Consider the following 23,686-nt stretch of genomic DNA (forward strand, 5'->3'; position numbering starts at 1 on the left):
CTAATAACACTGAACTGTGGACAGCATGTATGGGCAGATGCACATATCTAAACAGATGTATGGGCAGATGAAAATAGCTATGAGGTTAAAAGGAGAGACTAATACAGATGTGCAATCAGCTGCTATATTAATACAGCTGTGCAGCCAGATGCAGATATTAAACTAGCTGTATGGGCAGATGCAATTAATAGTATGTCGGAATAGTTGTAAATATTACATGTTCGGACAGATGTTTTTGTTAGTACAGGTGTGTGTAATAGTGCAGATGTGGATGTTATAGTGTTTGCTTGGCCGCCAATGCTCTAGCTAAGGTTACTTTGATACTCCCATCTAGGGTGACCAGACATCCCGATAAAATCGGGACTGTCCTGATATTTAGGTGTTTGTTCTGATATTTCGCTCCGCCGGCAGCACTCAGCTTTTTTTTTTTACTCTGCCTGCGGACCGCCCCTCCTCCCCTATGTGTCCCTATATTTTCTTCCTCTCATCTGGTCACCCTACTCCCATCACTGTGTAGTTCTGTGGTTGACAATGCAGTTGTGAAAATATGCTGTGAAATCAGTTGAGAGATTAGTGTTTTAGGGTGGAATTTTCAAAAGCACTTACGGGTATGTCTACACTGCAATTAAAAACAGGCAGCTCGCCCGTGCCAGCTGATTCAGGCTTGTGGGGCTCAGACTAAGGGACTGTTTAATTGCAGTGTAGATGTTCAGACTTGGGCTGCAAGGTGGGAGGGTCCCAGAGCTTGGGCTGCAGCCCAAGCCCAAAAGTCTGCACGACAATTAAACAGCCCCTTAGCCGGAGTCAGCTGGCACAGGTCAGCCGCAGGTGTTTAATGTAGACAGACCCATAGTGACATAGGCACTGATAATCAGTGGGACTTGCGCCCCTAAGTTATGAGGGCATTTTGAAAATCCCATTCTTAGCCTCTCTCTCTCCTCTTTTCTCTTAAAAATAAATTAACGCAATGCACAAAACCATGCTAATGTCATATTAACATTACAGTTATAAGCACTCAGAAAGCCAGGAAGTGCAAAAATGTATGTTTCTCACAATAGCTAACTTGTCCCATTTCATATGGAGGATCCAATTTTGCCAGCTGATACATCCCCATTGGAGTCAGCTGGAGTTGTGTGTGCACGTCCAAGGGTAGAATTGGGCCACTTGCATTTAAAGTTATATTTTGAATAAAACAATTAGTTTTCTTGAAGGGCTAGGGTGTAGCTGGCCTGACATGGGTGGAAGAGAAGGTGCAAGAAATCTTCCTTCCCTTGTGCTCCTCTGCAGAAGTCAGCCCTAGTCACCATAAGCAGCACAAAGACTATATCTAAGTGTAGCACCACTGCTGGCACTAGATGCTCCACCAATGCAGTAGGTGGGAGTATGGCCCTACCTTTTCAATACCACACCAGGGGGCTTGGTGGATAGTGCACTGGACTGGGACTCAGGAGACCTGGGTGCTATTCCTGACTTGGCCACTGGACTCTGCTAGGTGACCTTGGGCAAGTCAGTTCATCTTTTGTGCCTCAGTTTAGCTATCTGTAAAATGGGGATAATGATATGGCCCTCCTTGTAAAGTGCTATATAGGAGCTAGATATTGTTACTATACCAGTTAGCTGAGCTAAGCTGACACCAAAGGGTCACATGTGTAGTGGAGCTCCCCCTTGGACAGTTGCTTCCTGAGAAGAACCCTTGGAATAATTCCAATTATAATCTCTCTTCCAACCTTGTGGGGGCAAACTCCAGTCTGTCTCTCAGAGATCTCTAGCATTGTGTCTGGTATATGCAGTGTGGAAAAGATAAGGTTTCCATAAGAACCTTACAGTTTTCATGTTCTGAATTTTCAAAATGATAAGCTGAGTGATTCCCAGATGTGTGTGTTATGGTTAGAGTGAGGTTCTGCTCTGAAAAGTGACTATGTAAAAATAGCCCCTTCTTGCATGGGAGATCTGTTCCTTGCGTGTCAGACTCAGAGTCAGAGCTGCTGACTTTCTGAAGAAGTAAGATCTGACTGTTTTTCTACAACTGTCTGCTGCTCAGAGCCAACGCAGCTCAGGGAGATAGAGCTGGGCTCTTTTCTGGCTCATGCATCATGAACAGAATGGCAAAAGGAGATCCATTTGTAGGGCTACTGGTGCAACCCTGTGCCCTTCAGATTGGGCACTTACTTATGCCTGGGCCAGCCCACTAAGGGTGCTAGTTTGCACGCGCATCCCCAAGGAAGTAATTGGAGCGCAGTGGTGTTGAGCAGCTGTAAGAGAGGGCAGAATTCATCTGGCAGAATCTTTATTACTAGTGATGATGGCCAAAGCAGAAAGGAACAGTTTGACTTTCAGATTCTGGGCAGCAGTTAGGAGTTAGAAAAAAGCATCTTTTTTCCTTGTAAACTGTACTAATTTGTCAACAAAATCCTGGAGACATGATAAACATGGAAGTCCACACTGCCATTTATTACAAAGTCACTTTTCAGAGTGAGGCTGTGCTTTAGTGCCACTGCAAGGACAGATGTGAGTGCATTACAGCTGTGGGAGCAGATGGCAATATTAATCCAGTGATCATGTTGCATGAGTAAGTAGAACTGCAGATTGCTTATCTTGAGGTTTTCACTGCCTGTGTTTTGTTCCTTGGTCACTCCAGAGCCAGGTGGACCCTCTTTCACCATTGGCAAAGCTATCTGGTTGCTGTGGGGTCTGGTGTTTAACAACTCCGTGCCAGTGCAGAATCCCAAAGGTACCACTAGCAAGATCATGGTGTCTGTGTGGGCCTTCTTTGCTGTCATCTTCCTGGCCAGTTATACTGCCAACCTGGCTGCCTTCATGATCCAAGAGGAGTACGTGGACCAAGTGTCTGGACTGAGCGACAAAAAGGTAACTGATCCACTCCAAATTTGAAAGCATCTTTCACCATAGCAGAGGCTGCTCCCTCTCTAACCCATTCTCATTGGCAACCAGTGCATTGATGCAGTGTCTGGGTTAAATAGTGCTAAGACTGATCACTGAAAAATAGTTGCACTTTACATGTTCAAAGCACTGTGCAAAGAACCAATGGGGTAACAGTATTGGATATCATGTTATAAAATCTGTGGGCCAGATCCTCTGCTAGTATAAATTACTATCGATCTATTGATGTTAGTCCATGCACTGATTTACACCAGTGGTCCTGTATTTTAATGTTCACTGTCATGAATAGACACTTAGAAACTCAAAACAGAAATGCTTTTCTTTTCTGAACAGTTTTCTATCCCTTGTTTACACACACTGGTTTTTGTTACCTCAGAGTAATCACTTATGCTGGGCGGTACACGTTGGTTTGCTCTGACAGGATTGCTCATGTGTGCAGGACAGCGGTCACTGGTTACTTAGGGTAGGGTTGTTTATGAGCAGTAGGCTGTGCACGCTGGTTTATTTTTATTATATGGGTACTCATGAGTATGCGGCTGTAGGTTCTCGTTTCTTAGCCTGGAGCTCATTATTCAACCAAGGACTGCTCAGACTGCTTTATTGCTGTAGGGTGGCCTCTCAGCACGAGGCTGCAAACCCTTTTGTTACCATGTGGTGGCTAGTGAGAACTTCACTATACACACTGGCTTGTTATTGCAAACCTGGCTTGTTATAGTCAAGGCCCCATCTATTCTATGACAAGATAGACTCAGTTCTGGGGCCAGGACCCCTAGTGTAGACAATACTTCTGTGCAGTAGCCTGGAAGTTCTGTGACAGATTCATGTACATTTTTTTAAAATAGCATTTTTAATGGAATGAAATACATCAAGCTGTCATGGGATAAAAGGGAAGGTCCTTTCATGGATTGAGAACTGGTTAAAAGACAAGGAACAAAGGGTAGGAATAAATGGTAAATTCTCAGAATGGAGAAGGGTAACTAGTGGTGTTCCCCAAGGGTCAGTCCTCGTACCAATCCTATTCAACTTATTCATAAATGATCTGCAGAAAGGGGTAAACAGTGAGGTGGCAAAGTTTGCAGATGATACTAAACTGCTCAAGATAGTTAAGACCAAAGCAGACTGTGAAGAACTTCAAAAAGATCTCTCAAAACTAAGTGATTGGGCAACAAAATGGCAAATGAAATTTAATGTGGATAAATGTAAAGTAATGCACATTGGAAAAAATAACCCCAACTATACATACAATATGATGGGGGCTAATTTAGCTACAACGAGTCAGGAAAAAGATCTTGGAGTCACCGTGGATAGTTCTCTGAAGATGTCCACGCAGTGTGCAGAGGGGGTCAAAAAGCAAACAGGATGTTAGGAATCATTAAAAAGGGGATAGAGAATAAGACTGAGAATATATTATTGCCCTTATATAAATCGATGGTACGGCCACATCTCGAATACTGTGTACAAATGTGGTCTCCTCATCTCAAAAAAGATATACTGGCACTAGAAAGGGTTCAGAGAAGGGCAACTAAAATGATTAGGGGTTTGGAACGAGTTCCATATGAGGAGAGATTAAAGAGGTTAGGACTCTTCAGCTTGGAAAAGAAGAGACTAAGAGGGGATATGATAGAGATATATAAAATCATGAGTGATGTGGATAAGGAAAAGTTATTTACTTATTCCCATAATACAAGAACTAGGGGTCACCAAATGAAATTAATAGGCAGCAGGTTTAAAACAAATACAAGGAAGTTCTTCTTCATGCAGCGCACAGTCAACTTGTGGAACTCCTTACCTGAGGAGGTTGTGAAAGCTAGGACTATAACAGCATTTAAAAGAGAACTGGATACATTCATGGTGGTTAAGTCCATTAATGGCTATTAACCAGGATGGGTAAGGAATGGTGTCCCTAGCCTCTGTTTGTCAGAGGATGGAGATGGATGGCAGGAGAGAGATCACTTGATCATTGCCTGTTAGGTCCACTCCCTCTGGGGCACCTGGCATTAGCCACTGTCTGTAGACAGGATACTGGCTAGATGGACCTTTGGTCTGACCCGGTACGGCCGTTCTTATGTTCTTATCAATGAATAACCCCAATCTGTACGGTAGCCCTCATGGTGTTTGTTCTGATAATATCTTCACTTTGTTTCATGCTGTCTCCACATTCTCACATTTCAGTGTGCCACAGTTTTTTGTATTGACAACATGTTACTGCAGGGTAGAAGCAGTCAGGCAGAAAGGTGGAAGTTTTGATAGCTGGGTAAGGGATAATTGGGGCTTTTGGCACCAGAGAAAGCCTGGGCATTGTATGGGATTGTGGTATAAACATGTTAGCTGGAAGTTTCTACTAAATGGATCATCACTAAAACAGTTAAATGTTGCCATTAATTTATCGTTAGTAGGTTTCACCATTAACAACCCATTGAACTGAGTGCGCCTGCAAGTCTTGTTTCAGGATGCATGCAGACTCAGGAAGACAACTACTCATCTGTTCACACTCTGTGCATAGTTTTAAGGTATTCTTCACACCCATGAGGAGGTGTGTATAAAATATGAAGTTGATTCTGAGGCAAATTACACAGCTTCAGATTCATGGAGGGCACTGGACCTTGGCCATATTGTTGAGGATGTTATTGTAGGGTTGCTGGAATGAAGTGAGTCTGGGTCCTCTTCCCCCCTTTGTTTATACATTTATAATTGTTTTGGATATTTTCTACACAACAACCCACGTTTATCAGAACAGAGAAGATAAAACATATTTAGCTAATCAGGGCGTCACACAAACATGGCTTCCAGTGCCAATGGTGCAGCAGGGTTAGAATTGCAAAGTTTTGCAACAAAATCTGGAACCAGGTGAAACTGGCCTAGCAACAGTTTCAGGGGGTTTCATAGCATCTCAGGCCCAAGCTTTACTCTGCAATGTATCCTGCCAATGCCCAGTGAGGGGGAGGCCAGGAAAGCTCTACTTCAGCCAAAAGCCCTCTGTGTAAATAAGCTAGGACTACATCTTAATGGATTTTCACTCATTTCACACCTGAAGAGGCACAAGCAACCAATGACAGAATTTTCAAGCAGCAATCCATATGTCCTTGAGCAGTTGTTAAATGCCCTAGTCTCTCTGATTGAAATTCACCCCTGTGCAGAGCCCCCCCCGCAAGTTCATATATCACCTATGCCCCACTTACACTCTCAATACAGGGTTTAAATAGGACTTGAATGCTGCATTGTCCCAGTTGGTTAGGCAGAAGGGATACTGTGAGGAGACAATAGCTGACAAATCACAGAAAGCCAAGAAGAGAACAAACGTACATCCTTGGAAGGAGTCCAGGGCACCTAGGCTTTCTGGGAGTCTCTTTCCCCAACATGCCAAACCACTGAAATCTTGCCTTTGGCAGTCATTGGGGCAGCAAAAACCTCCCAGCCTGTCACATTTTCTGGAGAGGGACAGGTGCCTCTAGCAAGACATGGGTCAGTGGACAAAATAGCCCAAGCTAATGCTGAGGGCCTGGTCACTGTAAGGGATTTTGGCCTTCCTCCCATTCCTCTCTGAGACTTCTTGGATCTGCTAGCAAAAGCCTTTAATAGCATGAAGATAGTAGGTTGAGGATCCCACCACCTTAACGGTGGAGGAGTCCAACATGTCACATATAGTAAGAAGGAAAAAAAGACCATCACCACCTGTGGCTTTCTATCATCAATCAAGTTCAAGGCAACTACTGTTGAGGACATTTCCACTGATAGTGTCTCCTTGGATGTAAGGATCTGCTCTAGAAAAGTTGCTAGACCAGGGCAAGCTACGACCCGTGGGCTGGATTGCCAGCCATTTTAAGCCGGCCCTCGAGCTCCTGCTGAGGAGTGGGGTCTGAGGCTTGCCCCACTCCAGCTGGGGAGCAAGGTCAGGGGCCGCTCCCCATGGCTCCCGGAAGCCACAGCATGGCCCCCCTCTGCCTCCTATATGCTCCAATGGCCCCACTCCAATGTCCCCCTCCAGCACTCCAATGGGAGCTGAATGGACGATGCCTGTGGACGGGGCAGTTTTCAGAGCTGCCTGGCCGTGCCTCCACGTAGGAGCTGGAGAAGGGACATGCTGTTGCTTCCAGGAGCTGCTTGAGGTAAGCACCACCCAAAGCCTGCACCCCTGAACCTTTCTCCGTGCCCCAACCCTCTGTCCAAGCCCTGATCCCCCTTCCGCCCTCCGAACCCCTCGGTCCCAGTCCAGAGTACCCTCCTGCACCCCAAACGCCTCATCCCCAGTCCCACCCCAGAGCCTGCACCCCCAGCTGGAGCCCTCACACACACCCCTGCACCCTATTCCCCTGCCCCAAGCCAGAGCCCCCTCACACACCCTGAACTCCTCATTTCTAGCCCCACCCTGGAGCCTGCACCCCCAACCAGAGCCCTCACCTGCTCCCACACCCCAACCCCAATTTTATGAGCATTCATGGCCTGACATACAATTTCTATTCCCAGATGTGGCTCTTGGGCCAAAAAGTTTGCCCACCCCTGTGCAAGACTCTCAAGTTTGGCTTCCCCAGACCTCTCTCTCCAGTAGCCCCTAATAATATGGATTTAAATGACCCAGTTTTGTAAAGACTGTCTTCTTCAGGACCTCTCCTAACACTTTTCCTCAGAGGCCCTGCTGGTGCTATGGAGGGATCTTACCAAACTTCTAAAGTTCACCTCCCTTTCTCCTGTGCCTGATGCTGATGTGCTCCCTGCTATCTCTGAGGAGAACAAGCTTGACAGTTCTACTCTTTTCCAGACAGCTGTCCAAAAATTAATACATGGGCTGCTCACTATACTTCATCTGTTAATTCCTCCAGATGATAAGGCTTCCCGCTGATAAAATCATGTCCTGTGTTGTGGTCCCTAAAGTAGATTCAGCTGTAGCCAATTTTGGGGAGGGAAATCCCCTATCCATTGAAGAAAATGTTGGCTCCAAGAATCCCCTAAGCAAATGTGTGGATGATCTTTTAAAAAGGTCCCAAGAAATCTCTAATCACCAGTTAACCTTTCCATTTACTCGCTCTACTCAGAGGGGGCTGTGGGTGACTCACTGAACTACACTGCTCTGCTGGGAGCTGTCTACACTGCCATTAACCAGGTGATTGTTACTTTGGTCTGACCACCTGGGTCAGCCTAACCCAGATGTGCACATCCCTACAGTAAAGACTTACTCACATTACTGAATCTTAACTATTTCTGAACTTGCCCTAGTGTGTCTTAGGGTATATCCTATGGTTCTTTGTGCTGAGACATTTTAGGATTTTTTCCCTGTCAATTGCAGGAGAACTTCTCTGTCCCTTAGAGGGGAACTGTGGGAAGGAAATGGAGAACTGTCATCACTCAAGTGATTTAGCCTATGTCCTCACTGCAAGATGGGTGGATTTCTACTTGAGTGAAAGCCTCCACTCTAATTTTAGCCTACAGCCCCAGATGCACCAGCTAGCTTAGGTTGAAAGCACCACTAAACTCAGGTGAGATGGTTTTGTGTGTGGATGAGAAAGGGATTAGGGGCAACACCTGAATAAGAGTCCAAGTTAGCTTAGACCCTTAGGGTATGTCTACACTACCAGATTAGTTCGATTTAACTTAATTCGAACTTGTGGAATCGACCTTACAAAGTCGAATTTGTGTGTCCACACTAAGGACACTAATTCGACTTTGTGAGTCCACACTAACGGGGCAAGCGTCGACATTGGAAGCGGTGCACTGTGGGAAGCTATCCCACAGTTCCCGCAGTCCCCGCTGCCCATTTGAATTCTGGGATTTCCCCACAATGCATGCTGGGGGGAAAAATGTGTCGAGGGAGGTCTTGGGTAACTGTCATCATTCAACGTGCTTTCGGACGTCTCAAGGGGAGATGGAGGAGCTTACTGACTCGCTCGGATCTCAGCGAAACCAATATCCCCATTGTTATTGCAGCTTGCTGTGTGCTCCACAATCTCTGTGAGAGCAAAGGGGAGACCTTTATGGCGGGATGGGAGGTTGAGGCAAATCGCCTGGCTGCTGATTACGCTCAGCCAGACAGCCGTGCAATTAGAAGAGCCCAGCGGGAAGCGCTGTGCATCTGGGAGGCTTTGAAACGTAGGTTCCTCAGGGAGCAGGGTAACCTGTGACTGTTCAGTTTCTTTACAGAGAAGCTGAACCTGCCCCTGCTTCAGTTACTGTTGACTTTCTTCTGCAGTTACATACCCCGTTCACCACGTTTCCCCCCTTCCAACACACATTTAAAAATAAAGTTAATGGAACATTGTTAATTAACAACGTTATCTTTATTAATGAATTCGCATTAAAGGGTTGAAACAGGGACGCAGACTGTGGTGGGTAGGGTGTGCAGTGATGTTAACACCGCTTCTACACTCGAGGAGTGATAGGCTCCTGCTCCTAGAGCGGTCTGCAGTGCCGGACTGGTTGTTTCAACGGAGCCTGCCATCCCTCCTTTTCGGGACTCTGTGTGCGGGGGCTACATGACCTGGTGGCGGGGGAGGACGGTTACAGATTCCCCTGCTGCGTGGCTCTGTGGTCCGGGACAAGGACCGCTGCATAAGTTCTGTAACCGCCCTCCCATGCCACAAAGTCACGTACCCCCCAACCCACACAGAACATGGAAAACACCTCCCAGACCGACCAGGGTGCCTACTGACTGCACTGTGTGTGTGACCTGCTGTTGATCCTGCCCCCGTGTCTGTACCCTGGTAAAGCTGACTCTCCTATGCAATTAACAACCCCCTTCCCCGCCCCCTTCACAGACAGTCTTCTGTAGAAAATCTTGACGGAAATAGTAATTAACAGCAAACTACTTTTAATAATCAACTACACAGTTAGGTGATGAAACTGGGATTGGGGCTTCGGTGAGCCAGGAAGGGAAGGACTTCTCAACATTTAGGGAATGAGAGCCTTCTTGTATTTGTGCACTCTGCAGGGGTGCAGTGACAGTTTTCACGGCCCCTGTCGCCCCTCCTTCTTGTTACTTTGGGTGAGGGGGGTTTGGGACTTTGTGGCGGGGGAGGGCGGTTGCAGATACAGTGCAGGGGGGCTCTGTCCTCCTGCCTGCGGTCCTGCAGAACATCCACAAGGCGCCGGAGTGTGTCAAATTTTCCCTGGGCATTTCCTGTGTGGCTGGTCAGAACATCCAAGCTCGGACTGCTGTCCAGAGCGTCAACAGAGTGGTGCACTTTGGGATAGCTCCCGGAGCTACTAAGGTCGATTTCTGTCCACACATAGCCTAATTCGACATAGCCATGTCGAATTTAGCGCTACTCCCCTCGTCGGGGAGGAGTACAGAATTCGAACTAAAGAGCCCTCTAGGTCGAACTAATTAGCTTCCTGGTGTGGACGGGTGCACGGTTAAGTCGAATTAACGCTGCTAAATTTGACATAAACTCCTAGTGTAGACCAGGCCTTAGAGAGGAAATTCTCTGCCCTTCTGATTCATTCAGCTAGTGGAACCCAGGCTGTTGTCCTGGTGATGTGAAGTCCCGCTAGAGGAGCATCATAGCACAAAACACAGTGCAAGCCATCTGAAATGCTTACCCTTGGCTCTGGGCACAATTTATTAACAACCTTTTCCCTGCCACACCCTCCTTCCTGGCTGTTCCTGGGGGATTACACTTGACTGGCCATCCAGCTGCAGGTTTCACATGAACTATGTTCTCTCAACTTTTGACATAGCCAGGTTGCTAAGGTGGCTGGGCCCTCTGGCCAAACCCTAAAGTCCATCCCTTCCAGGGTATTGTCTCCTCTCCCTGCCACAGCACTCCCTCAGCCACATCACACCCTCCTTGGGTGTCTTCAGCAGCAGTGCCATCCCTCCCTGTTACAGCCCTGCTTGCAGGAGTAGGAACAGGCAGCTTTCAGCAACCAGCCTCTTTCCTCTCCCAGGACTCCTCTTTTTGTGCCCCATAGCAGTCCTGGCTCTTGGTCACCAGGGAGGCAAGCCAAAATTGGCCCACGTGCAGCTGAGTCCTCAACCTGTGAGACCAGGACACCTGGCAGGTGCACTGAGCTAAATTCTCTCCTGAGCTAAGATCTGCTTGACACTACAAAGGAGAGTTGGAATGGGGCTACAGCTCCCATCTTCTCAAGTGGCTCTGTCTGCAGTGTAAATGAAAGAAGCCTAGGGGCCACTGCTATCATGGTGATAGGCAGCATTTGGTCCCTATGGGATCATGTGCCAGCTGTGAATTGGCATTGTGGAGCACATCTTACACCTCTCTCCATTTGTCCTCACAATCCAGCATGCCCACCTGCCATGCCCCTCCATCCTCTGACTGTTGGGGCAGTTGGTGTCGGAGTCAACTCTGAGGGCTTTATGCCGGCTGAAAAGTCCCCTCCGTCTGTGGATGTTCAGCTTGGCAGCTGTGGTCAGATTCTGGCTCCTTTGTGACATGATCTGAGCAGCACAAAGGGGTCAGAACAGCAGAAGCGAATCTTGCCCTCTGATTCATATTCATGCAGGCCAGAAAGACAGACAACTCAGCAATCGTGGCCTGCTTGAACTAGCAGTAAGTGCTCAAAGTCCAAGCTTCTACCTTAGTGAGGTCAATAGAAATCTAACAGCTCTGGAGGGGGTCTCCTCTTCCAGGGAGGTGAATCACCTCACAGAGGTCCATGCATTCCAGTTGTAGTGTCCCGATAGGGTCTACCCCTCTTGTAGCTGTTTGCCTTCTTGCCAAATGTCCCTGCTTCAGACTTCTGCATCCAGCTCCTGGGCCTGGGTTTTCCCTGGCTTTAATCAGGGGACATAACCCGATTTCTGATAATAAGTGTTTCAGACAGGCTTGGAGAAACAAGTGGCTGCTGTATTTCGGTTTTCTGAAGGCAATACATAAAGAAATCAGAACATAAATGAAATAATGTTTGAAATAATCTGCTAGCTACACACACATTCCCATTCATATACAGTAGTAACAGAATAAAAGCAAATGCGAGCAGCCAGCAGTGCATATAAATAATGCCTGTGGAGATGAGAGAAATTAATTAAAAATAAATTTAAGAAAATAAATAGGGTCTATGCATTGGTTGAAAATGCCTAAGAACCTAGTAAAGCAAAGCATGAAAATGATCATCTCATAATTGACATAAAGTGCAGAGAAGTGGCCATCTAGCTCCTTGTAAATTAATGTAGATTGTCTAGGTTTCACATGTATTTACAGTTTTGTAAGAGGTTAATGAAATGTTAAGGCGAAGGCCCCATGGACTGTGCAGCACATTAAACCAAAGTTATACAACCAGGCCCCCAGATATGCAAAGCACTTAAGCACGTGCTTAACTTTGAGCATGTGACTAACCACATTAAAGTCAATGGACTGCTACTCACATGATTTAAAGTTAAGCACATGCCCAAGTGTTTTGCTGGGCTGTGTGGTCATATATAGCAGATCTCTGCTCAGGAGGAGGTTAGGAAGAATGCTAGGTGGGAACCTTCTATATTTACAGATCTCCTAAGGAGTGCAGGAGTAGGGCTCATCTGCTTTGCACCTTAAAAGACCTGCAGGAGGGGAAACTTCTGGCCACGGGGCTTGGAGGTAGTAGTGGAGCTTATAGGAGGGCACTTAACACTAACACAATATTTTTTGTGATGTTTGTGTGGATTTATGTGACAAAAAGAGGCTTGTATGTGGCAACTTGAAAAGGTGGAAGTTGTGCCACTGTTTCTGTAGCAGCACAATTGTGTTGTTCAAGCTACCTTAGCTGAGGTTCTGAGTTAGCTGGACAAAAGTCAGGCAATTCATAGTTAAAGATCACACAGCAACTTTAACTCTGTATTGTTGCGTGTAAAGCAGGGTTTATCTCGCATGCTCATAGAATCCTGGCTTATGTCACATCCTATTTGGAAAACAGAATTCTGCAATGGAATAAGATTGCACTTCTTTCTCCAGTGCTTCTCCAGCGAGACTGTTTACCATACATGAATTGCGTGCTGTCTTCTGTGTAAAAGTAACCTTTTTAGTTAACATTAGATGCACATCTGCAGAGCTTTCTGTCACTGCATAATATAGTATATGTCTATGAACTCTACAACACAAGACTGAGTGTCGAGGTTCACTTTTAACTCTGAATTTCCAGACTTTTATGCCATCTGATGATCTCTCTGCACATCATTATAAATGATCAGTTACTAAGATGTATAATAACAATCAAACTGGAATTTCTTATTCACCCTTATACATGCAGTGAGTTACAGCACAAATTGTACAGTCTTCTGGCTGGGCTTGATTTTCAAGTTTCAGTGAGATCCTCAAAACAAGCCACTGTGCTTGAAGAAAATTGGCTCCATAGTTTTGAAGCTATGAATGTTTAAAATCAGCAGGGTTTGAAACATCCTCTTTCTCCCTCTCCCCTTTCTGCTTTCATTTCTCTCTTTTTTTAAACCTCTGCTCAGACAAGAGTAGTTTGGGACATGGCGAGGCTATGATGCGCTTTAGCTTTGACTCACAGGATCCTCTCTCTTCCATGGCTCTGCAGGGGTTAATGGCAGTAAAAACTTGTAATGCGGCTTTTCAGAATTAACGGCAGTACAAATGTGGTTCTGTCAGGAATTTAAGCAGATAAGACACAGGAGGAGCAAATGTGCTGAGTAAGGCTCTGGGTTTGATTCATACCTTCAAGCAAAGGGAGATTCAACTTCTTGGGTTTTGCTGCACTCATGGCAGAATGAGGGGATTCCCCCTATCCCTAACTTCCTCTGTGTTATGTAGGATGGCAGACTAGATGATCACAGTGGTCCCATCTGGCCTTGGAATCTGTGAATCTATAATCTATCCTTACTGCACTGGCACATCACTGGCATCACTAACAATTTTCTGATCCTTTTTTTCTCGTAATCTTCACTCGGTATTAACCCTTTGGTATTAACCCTACATGTTCATTTGGCTGGCATTCTGGGAAATGCCAGCCTTCTGAGAGTTGTAATAAAAAAGAACAAAGATTTGTTCTGTTTCCTGCTTCTGAATAAGCCAGCAGAGGAAGAAGCGAAGATTATTTTTATTGATTAGTTATGTAGTACCATAAATGTGCGCGGCACTTTGCAGGCAAATAAAAGACAATGGCGAGAGGAGAGTTTACAGTCTACGAGCTGTGAACTGCTTCATGCATCTCAATGGGCTTTTAACTCTGAAGCTTCATGACATGAGAAAGAGAGGATGTGGGTTACATGAAAAAAGACCGTTAGGTTGCTTGGGTTAGCAATGGGTACAACTTGATGCTACATTTATTTTTTCAATAACGTAGATTTCAAGCTGTATGGGGCAGGGACTCTGTTTTACTATATATTTATACAAAGCCTAGTGAAAGGTGGCCCTGATTCTTACCATGACCTTTGCATGGTACTGCAATATAAGTAATGGTAGTTTTTAAAGTTACTCTGAAGAGAATTCTACTGTTTACAATTACTCAGGGTAAAATCCAAGTTCCCCTGAAGTCAATGGGAATTTTTCCATTGAATTCAATGGGACCAGGCATTCACCTCAGTATCCAGTACAGTAACTCCTCACTTAAAGTTGTCCCAATTAACGTTGTTTCCTTGTTATGTTGCTGATCAATTAGGGAACATGCTCGTTTAAAGTTGTGCAATGCTCCCTTTTAACGTCTTTGGCAGCCGCCTGCTTTGTCCACTGCTTGCAGGAAGAACAGCCCATTGCAGCTAGCTGGTGGGGGCTTATAACCAGAGTGGACTGGCATCTCCCCCTATCATCTCCCCACTCCCCTAAGTTCCCTATGCTGCAGCCGCCCAGCAGGCTATCAATTGGCAGTTCATCTGTCCCTCGCCACACTGCCGTGTGCTGCTCCTGCTCTCTGCCTTAGAGCTGCTCCCAGAGACTCCTGCTTGCTGGGGGGGTGGGCACTAATGTCAGGGTGTCCCCCTCTCCCCTGCTCCTGCACCCCACTTACCCCTTCTCCATATAGAGCAGGGAGGGGACACGGATGGAGAGAGACAGAGAGAGCCTGGGGCAGCAGCTGCTGTCTCAACTTCTTGATCCACTTAAAAAGACAATGCACTTAAGAGTGGGTCAGCTTACTTAAAGGGGCAATGTGCATCTCTCTCTCTCTCGCCCACACACAAGGTGTGTGTCTGTCGCTGTCTGCTATGCTGTCTGTCCTCCCTCCTGTTCATGCTGCCTTGCTGAGAGGCTACATTAACAACAATGTGTTAACCCTTGAGGGCTCAGCTGAGTGCTAGTTTATCATTTAGCAGCAAGACATTCCCTGGGAAATATCTCTCCCTCTTCCACCCTCTAACTTCACCACCTCAACCAAGCTTCACAATCATCATAGCTGTGAACAATATTAAATTGTTTGTTTAAAACGTATACTGTGTGTATATCTATATAATATATAGTTTTTTGTCTGGTGAAAAAAATTTCCCTGGAACCTAACCCCCCCCATTTACATTAATACTTATGTGGAAATTGGATTTGCTTAACATCATTTTGCTTAAAGTTGCATTTTTAGGAACATAACTACAACGTTAAGCGAGGAGTTATTGTACTCCACACCCACGTGCAGATCAGCGTGCAGCATGGGCAGGTTAGCCACTACTAGCGCTCTGTTCCATCATCACATACCTTTGAATATAAATCCCAGAACTTCATTGGCTTTCTCTAGTAGAGCTGGTCAGAAATGGAATTTTTTTGCAAAAAATGTGTCTCCTTGATGTGTCAGAAAACTTAATATTTTTGACCATCTCTATTCTTTGCAGTCAGATTGCTTTTCAAACTCCTGTCTAACATGCTGTCCACTGTCACGCCTCGATCTTTTTCACTATTATTGAATCCCAGGCTTCTCCCTCCCATTGAATATCTGTGTTTCTGATTATATTTCCCTTAACATATGTGTGTGCACTTTTCCTTCTCACTGTTTGCCTGGAAGTTTATTACACGGCTTTTTCCCCCATTCTATTTTAATTGGAGGTTGACTGCATAATAGAGAATGTATGGTAGGATTTCATGTTGGGAAGGGTGGCCCATAGAATGAATGACCCACACCCTCTACACTTGCATGTGCACAAATAAAAGCTACAGTTATTTTAACTCATATCTGGTAACCCACTGAATTGTCACACTTAAGGCCTGTTCTACACAGGGAGTTTAGGACAGCAAAACTATGTTTCTCAGGGGTGTAAAACATCCACGTCCCTGAGCAGCGTTGTTAAGCTGACCTAAGTCCCTGTGTAGGCAGCGCTAGATTGATGGAAGAATTCTTCTGTTGACCTCGCTACCGCCTGTGCTGACAAGAGCATCCCTCCCGTCGGCGTAGATAGTGTCTACATGAAGCGCTACAGGGCTGCAGGTGTGCCGCTGTAGCAGTTTAAATGTGGACAAGCCCTAAGTCTGTGCTTATCGTATCATGGGTTAGTGTGTGAAGTGGCCTTCGCATTCTGTTTGATTGGGAGGCTAAGTGATCCCAGTGGGAGCATGGATTTCTTTTGGTGAAGAGGCTTGAGGTGCATCTAGAGATCTGACTGAGGTGAGGCTTTATAGTCCAATGGGTGTGCACTGATGAAGCACGATAGCCCTGCGGCGAAGAGGCTGCATGGACTGTGTACATAGTGATCTAGTCCTGATGTGTATATGGTGATTGTGTGTGCAAAGGCCTGGTCGTGAAGAGTCTGCAGACCCGTGATGTGCGTGTAGCGACTGAGGCAGTGAAGGGGCTACCTAGCCCCAGCGAGTGCGTGATGATGTGGGTGATAAATAGCCCTGAGATGCAGTCTGGTCAGAGAAGAGAATATACAGCCTTGAGGTTGGTAGTGATCCATTTAGTACAGAGACTGCTCAGAGCTGACATGTGCATAGCGATCCAGTCATTGAAGAGACTGTATAGTCCCACTGTGAGCATTTCTTTGGCAATAATTCCATGTGGCGGAAGCTGCTTCCACCAATTGGATCACTGCTTTCATCTCAGCCATTTTACAAGGACAACTATTTTTAAACTTGCTATTTTTGAACTTCCTTTCTTTTTTTTTTTGTCACCTCTGAATTGTTCCCAGTTTGCTCCGTTTCTTTGCCTGACCCAGTGGTGTCACTATTTCACCTGCTGACATTCTTGCATCTTGCCCATTTGCTAAGTGGAACCTGCCCCCCTCCCAACACCTTTGTGGGGAAGTTTAATCTAATTCTTTGCCAGTGTTGTTACGGTCAGCAGCACATTAGCAGCATTAACACTGATCCCCCCCTGGAGACTCATCTAAGCAGTGCCCAGAGCAAGGCACTATGTCCAAGAAGGCCAGGGAATTTGGAACACCAAAGGGTATTTGTGAATATGATAAACCACAAGAGCAAGGCCTGAGGGAATTGAATGCATTTCAGGACCTCCCAACGCTGTATGTTGGATATGACATTTTCCCCTCACACTTTAGAATCAAGGCAGTGTATTTTTTCATTGTAAATGATGGGAGAAGTCAAGGGACTGATGTTTCACCACTGGAGTCCTGGGTTTGAATCCTGTCATGGGGTATATGGAAGGGGCTGATGGGGGAAGACAGTGTGGGGGGGGAGAGGAAATGGGGGGATGGGAGAAAGGGGGGAACTGGGTGTTTGCAGCCAACTGGAAGGGACTCTGGGTTCAGCCTTGGGATGAAAAAGTGTCTGAAATGGAAAAGTCTGATGTCTGAGTGAAAGTGAGGGGGACAAGCTGGGACTGAAGCTTGAGAAGTGTCTGTATGAGGGAACTCTTATTAATTAAGGAATGAGCAGTGCTGTCTCTTAAGCCTGCTCTACACACAGATGTCGTGCCTATGCAACTCCTTAGGTGCCTATGGAGATGAGCTGTGCGGGTGTAAGACACCTTTACACGAATGTAATTGTCCCCCTGGGGTGGTAGAAGTTTTGCATGCAGACAAGCCCTTGGAAGGAAAGGAATACAGCCGCAGCCTCTGATGATATTGATGATATATATTCCAGTAGCAGTAAAAATTTATTAGGCACTTTCCAATTACAGATCAAGGCATAGGCACAACTCCGTGGGTGCTCCGGGACTGGAATACCCATGGGTAAAAAATGGTGGGTGCTGAGCACTCACTGGTAGCCCCCTTTTCAGCTCCCCCCCTAGTGCCTCCCACCCGCCAGCGGGCCCCGCCAATCAGCACCTCCCCTTCTCTCCTCGCGCCTCCCACCTGCTGCAATCAGCTTTTTCGCGGTGTGCAGGAGGCTCTGGAGGGCAGGGAGGAGGAGCGAGGGTGTGGTGCGCTTGGGGGAGGGGCTGGAACAGGACCGGAAGAGGCAGGGTGGGAGTGGGCCTTGGGGGAAGGGGTGGAGTGGGGGTGAGGACTGGGGCAGAGCCGGGGGTCCAGCACCCACCCGCCCCCGGCACATTGGAAAGTTGGAACCTGTGGATCAAGGCACGATCTCTGCTCTGAATCTAAAAAAGACAAAGATGAAGGAGGGGGCAACGGGATACTGTCCAGAAGCAAAGTGACCAGGGTGATTATAAGTATATATCTCAACAGAAACAATGGTGTATCTTTTGGTTTTGATTTGTTTGTTTTTTAATGTGATGCCTTTGTAAAGGGGTCACAGTCAGATTGGCCCCAGGTGGGGATGATGCGGAGACCTAGTGCACCATGTGAATCAATCAAACATAAGCCAACTGAGGGTTCACCTCATGTGGGATATAGGCAGGAATAATTAGATGAAATTCAGAAAGGCAAAATATAGGCTGATTATCAGGAGCCATTTCCTAAGACTGAACCCGGTTAAGCTGTGAAGCCGTTTCCCAAGATAAGTGGTGGAAGTCCCATCCTGTGGGACATGTAAATCTAGACTGGATAAAGCTCTCAAAAACGTACTGTCAGGAACAACCCTGCCCAGGCCAGCGGCTGGACTAGATGACCGAGTAGGTCTTTTCCATCTCTAGTTTCTAGGAGAAGCTCAATCCTGGGGGAAAGCCACACAGCAGCTTCACTGCATGTGTGGCTAGATACTTTCGGACACTCCAGCACATCTTAATGAAGACAATTTGTCTCAGGCAACATGTGGAAAACTAAATCTCTCTCTTTCTCATTCTTGCACACACATACCCGAGCACAGGTTCATGCACATACATTCACATACCGTGCACACACAGCATCTCACACAGTCTTTTGTTCTGTGACATGCATACACACATGCCTTGCCTCAGTCTCTCTCACAGATGCCATAACCCATCCCCACATACATCACACAGCATTGGACACACTATGGCCTGGTGTACACTTCAATGTTTCATTGGCATAGCAGGGTTGGTTGTGGGTGTGATTTTTTACCACCTCTGACTGACATAGCTATGCTGGGAAAAGATCTAGAGTAGATGCACTTACAGCAGCAAAAAAAAAAAAAAGAAAAAAAAAAGGTCTTTTTGCTGGCATAGTTTATTCAATTCAGGGAACAAAATTAAGCTGTACCAGCAACAGAACTCTCTATCTGGTTTGCACTGCATCTCCATTAGGGATGTTTGCCAGTGTAGCTATTTCTGGAGTAGACAATGCCTGTAACATATAGACAACCACGTGCAGATGCACTTTTCTCTGGGAACCATTTGGTGATGGACAATATATTTCTTTTTTTTTTTTAATCTCAAGTTAATTGTGGCCAATTAGCTACCCTCTTTCCCCATTATCCTTGCCAATCCCAGCTGTCTGAATGGGGGGAAAACAATCACCTGTTTCATTATGCAAACTGATAGCCAAACAGCTGAAAACAGCCTAGCCTAGCCTTCTGTGCGGCATGGCTCCAAATTGCTAATAAGATTCCACTGCCAGACAGGTTGCTTAACCCACTGCTGCTGAAAGCTTTCATGGAGGAGTGTGGAGGGAGCAAGAAGTGAGACTCTCAGCTGTGGTTGGCTGGCAGCCCTGGGTATAGTGTTTGTTTAAACCCCCTGAGCACTGGTAAGATCTCAGTCCCTGCAGGGATCATGCCTTCCCAAAGACACTGCAAGGTTTTGATTTACTACTTCTCACTTTCAATGGGAGGAAGAGGAATATGAATGAGGAGCAGCTATTAGGTTTCAAATGTACATTGCCACAGAAATGCACACACAGATTCAGCCAGAACCCCACTGAAACACTTTTGGACAAAAGCACTCATACACAACTCTATCCAGATAGACCAATACAGTGCCTCCCCCTGCTACACACACACTACATATGTGAATTCCCTTTGTTTGATCCCCTGTAACTCACCACATGTGGAAATTGTTCCTCCACTTGTGTTGTTGCTCCACCTGTCCCTCATCTCCTTCCCTGTAAGGAGGGGAGAGGAGTTTCTGTCACTCTGTAGCCCACATGTGGATGTTGTTTGTGGGTGCCTGGGGAACCTGGCAGAGTAGCTGTGCCACTGGGTGTTTGTAGAAGGGGTATTTAAAATGCGTATGAGGGAGCAGCTTGAAGATGTGGGATTTAGATCCTGATCCTTTACACAAGCATCCACATTTAATTTCTGAATCGATATCTAATGTGCTCCCCCCCACCCCACACACACAGTGATCCTCTCCACATAGTGCTCCTCCAGCAGGCCTCAGACAATACCCATCCTTTCTTGTCTTCTCCTGGGGAGGCTCAGAGGCTTGCTTTGCCCTCCCTGGGTTGGCATCTTCTGGGCAGCTGGGGAGGGAGGCCCACTCCCCACTTTGGTTCTTTCAGTGGCTGCTAGTAGGCCTGCTCCCCTTGCCTAAAACTGTAGCAGCAGCCGGCATCCTGCCTCCCTCTTTTGGCTCTGCCCCCGTTCTGCATCTTTGATGGACCAGCAGGAGGCGCATACCTTCCCCCAATACACGGTGCTGGCATTTCCTGGGAGAATAAGTGGTCATCCTGCACTTCCACTAATTGTTGCATTTTGGGAGCAACAAAAGCAAGCAGAAATGTTCTGCTTGATCCTGCTGCTCCAGGCTCTTTAAAACTTAAAGCACAGTGGACATTGTACTCCCATAGTGAGCCAGAGTGTTCTCCAATCCTAGTGAAAAGGACAGAAATGGGGTTCTTTCAGGGCTATCTTCCCTTGAAAAATGAAATTATATGATCATTTCTCCGAGGGTGAGGCATTTTCTCCTTTCCCCAGTTTCTTCTTTCTCTCTTGGGGCCCATGGACTGTTGAGCGGCAGTTGGGCATCAGTTCTTGTCAATGTTACGAACATAAAGCCAGGAGTCTGGGGATGAATATTTATGTGTGTTCCTGTCAAGCTTTAGAGCCAAGGATCTTTGGGTCTGGGTACTGTATGGATCCTTGCATCTAATTTCTAATCTCACTCTTTGCAGGGCTGCAGGGTGCATAGTGGTGGAGGTTCTAAGGTGCATCTGCATATTTGCCTTCCATTGAACAATGAGAATGGGTTTGTTGTTTTTTAAAGGGATGGCAGAGAAAATACCTGGGCATAGATTTCATAACAGCCATTCTTACCAGCTACAGTTTCTAGGGCCAGTCTTTTCCATTTGTAGGGAATGATAGTTTCCTTCACTAGGAGCATTTTTGGCTTAGGAGACTGAGAATGAGATATGGTGGCTGGTCTTAATCTGGTCCCTGATCAGTGGTGGGGAGCACTAGGAGGCTCAGGGATCATGGTTTTATTCTACACCACTTTATATGGTAATGGAATGTGACTGTATTCCTTTTAACTCCCGCTGGTAGGAGCAGCTGCAGAGACAGCCCAGGCAAGGATTGCGCACTTTGGGGAGTGGGTAAAATGGGGCCCTGCCAGAGCTACCCCTTCCCCCAGCACTGCTTCCCCTGCACACAAAACTGTGCAAGGGAGAATCCCCCCCCCCACATTCTATGGGGGCACTAAGATCCAAGTGGTGACTCCCTTTCCTCCTGCCATGTGGCCTTGTGGGAAAACTGCAGCAAGGAACCAACCAGACTCCAGCCAGTAGAAGGAGCAGCCATGGAAGCAGCCAAAGCAGAGACCTTCAGACATTTGGAGAACTCGCTACACTTTTGACTGGACTTTCTCTGCCCTGTGTTGATTGGTTGTTTGCTCCAACCCTTTCCCTCTCCCTCCCAGCCTCTTCACTCCACACCTGCCCTGCATCTCCCTTGTCCTGTCCACCCCCATCCCCTTCCTTTCAATGTCCCCTCCCCCTCTCTCCTCTTTTCATTTAGCTGATCCTCTCTTAACTAACTCCACCCCACAAAAATAAATGGTGGCACTAGCCTGTCTGTTGCCATGACACTGTTCTCTCTGCTTGTGTGCTAGACCCCTTCTCCCCTACAGGGTGTCTGTTTTGTCTATTTAAATGGTGAGTTCTTTGGGACAGGGACTGTTTGCAGGGCCAGCCCACAACATTTTGGCACCTGAGGCGGGGAGCTCAAATGATGCCCCCTCGCTTGGGCCAAAACTTTGAAAGGTCTCAATTCTGCCTTCTTCCTGTTCTAAACCTCTCATGGTACTGCTCTGCTACCTACCCCAGTAAAGGAGAACTAACAACTTAAAATGCCTTGTTCAAAAATGTTAAGTAACACAACTTTCAAACGCCTGAACAGCAAATGTAACTTTTCTTGTCTGCATAGTAAACACTGGCATTTTTATCTGTTTGAATAATCAAAGTGCTGCTTTCCGTGCCTTCTTGGTTGCAAAGATTTGAACTGCTTCCTGCTGAAGGTCCACAGTCTGGGCCAGCTCATGCTCTATTGAGATGGTTGCAAGGCCGACCAGCCTCTCCTGTGTCATTACGGAGCGTAGATGTGTTTTTATTAACTTCAGCTTGGAGAAGCTGCGTTCTCCACTGGCAACTGTTACAGGAAGTGTTAGAAGTATGCGTAGAGCAACAAAAGCATTTGGAAAGAGGGTTGTCATCTTGTTTGTAGACATATATTCCAGAACAGCCTTTGGAATTGATCCTGCTGAAATGTATCTTGAAAGGCCTTTCAGTTCATCACCTAAATCACTTGCATCAATATCGCGCATGTCATCATGTGTCAACACTGTCTCTAGTGCCCTGCATTGCTGGTGTAGGTCTCTTCCGGTATAGTGAGGAGTTTTGGAATATCATACAACATCCCAAATATAGTGCTGTGTTCCTTGAGCTGCATGAAACGTTCTTCAACTGACTGTATTGCACAATCTAACACCTGGTTAAAGAATTCAACTTTGAATTGTTGTTTGGGATCGCTTATGGGATTATCCCGTGCCTCGTAATCAAAATGTCTTCTTCGGTGACTTTTGTATACTTGAATGGGTGGGAAAATAGCTTCCGTGTGAAGTTCCTCTGCCAACTTCTGTGTACTCCTCAGAACGTTTTGAAATCCCTCATCTGACCGGTAAGACTGTAGGTATGACTTTGCTTTGTCCAGTTGTTCCATTGCTCCAGATATATGAAGAACAACACTTTGAGTCTCTTGCTTACAACATTTATTTCAAACAGAAATTTGAAGTTATGTATGTTTCTGGTAATTTCATTTCCCTCTGCCACTGTTCTCCCATGAACAGTTCCTGTCATAGCATTATCCTCCATAATGGCAACTATGGCATCATCTATCTTCCCAATTTGTAAAAGCAGCAAAGAATCCTGTGGCACCTTATAGACTAACAGACGTTTTGCAGCATGAGCTTTCGTGGGTGAATACCCACTTCGTCGGCTGCAAGCATCGAAAGCTCATGCTGCAAAACGTCTGTTAGTCTATAAGGTGCTACAGGATTCTTTGCTGCTTTTACAGATCCAGACTAACACGGCTATCCCTCTGATACTTCCCAATTTGGTGTTTGATAGGCTTTATCACCTCCACTTGACTTTCCCATCTTGTGACACTCAGTGGTTTCAGTGTCAGAGAGGATGTTCCCAGATGTTGCTTCAAAATTTGCCATCAATGATTTGATG

General features: G+C 46.3%; 1 protein-coding gene across 3 annotated transcripts in view; it reads left to right on the plus strand.

Moving 5' to 3' along the window:
- The window catches only part of GRIN2B (glutamate ionotropic receptor NMDA type subunit 2B), a 282,372-nt gene that overhangs the window by 243,995 nt on the left and 14,691 nt on the right, over window positions 1-23,686 (plus strand). For all 3 annotated transcript variants that reach the window (XM_039492763.1, XM_039492780.1, XM_039492773.1), the window contains one exon: window positions 2,639-2,868. In XM_039492763.1, the coding sequence (XP_039348697.1) occupies window positions 2,639-2,868 (230 nt within the window). The remainder of the gene's footprint in view (window positions 1-2,638; window positions 2,869-23,686) is intronic.

This window comes from Mauremys reevesii, linkage group 1 (genome assembly GCF_016161935.1).
Source record: "Mauremys reevesii isolate NIE-2019 linkage group 1, ASM1616193v1, whole genome shotgun sequence".
Lineage (NCBI taxonomy): Eukaryota > Metazoa > Chordata > Testudines > Geoemydidae > Mauremys > Mauremys reevesii.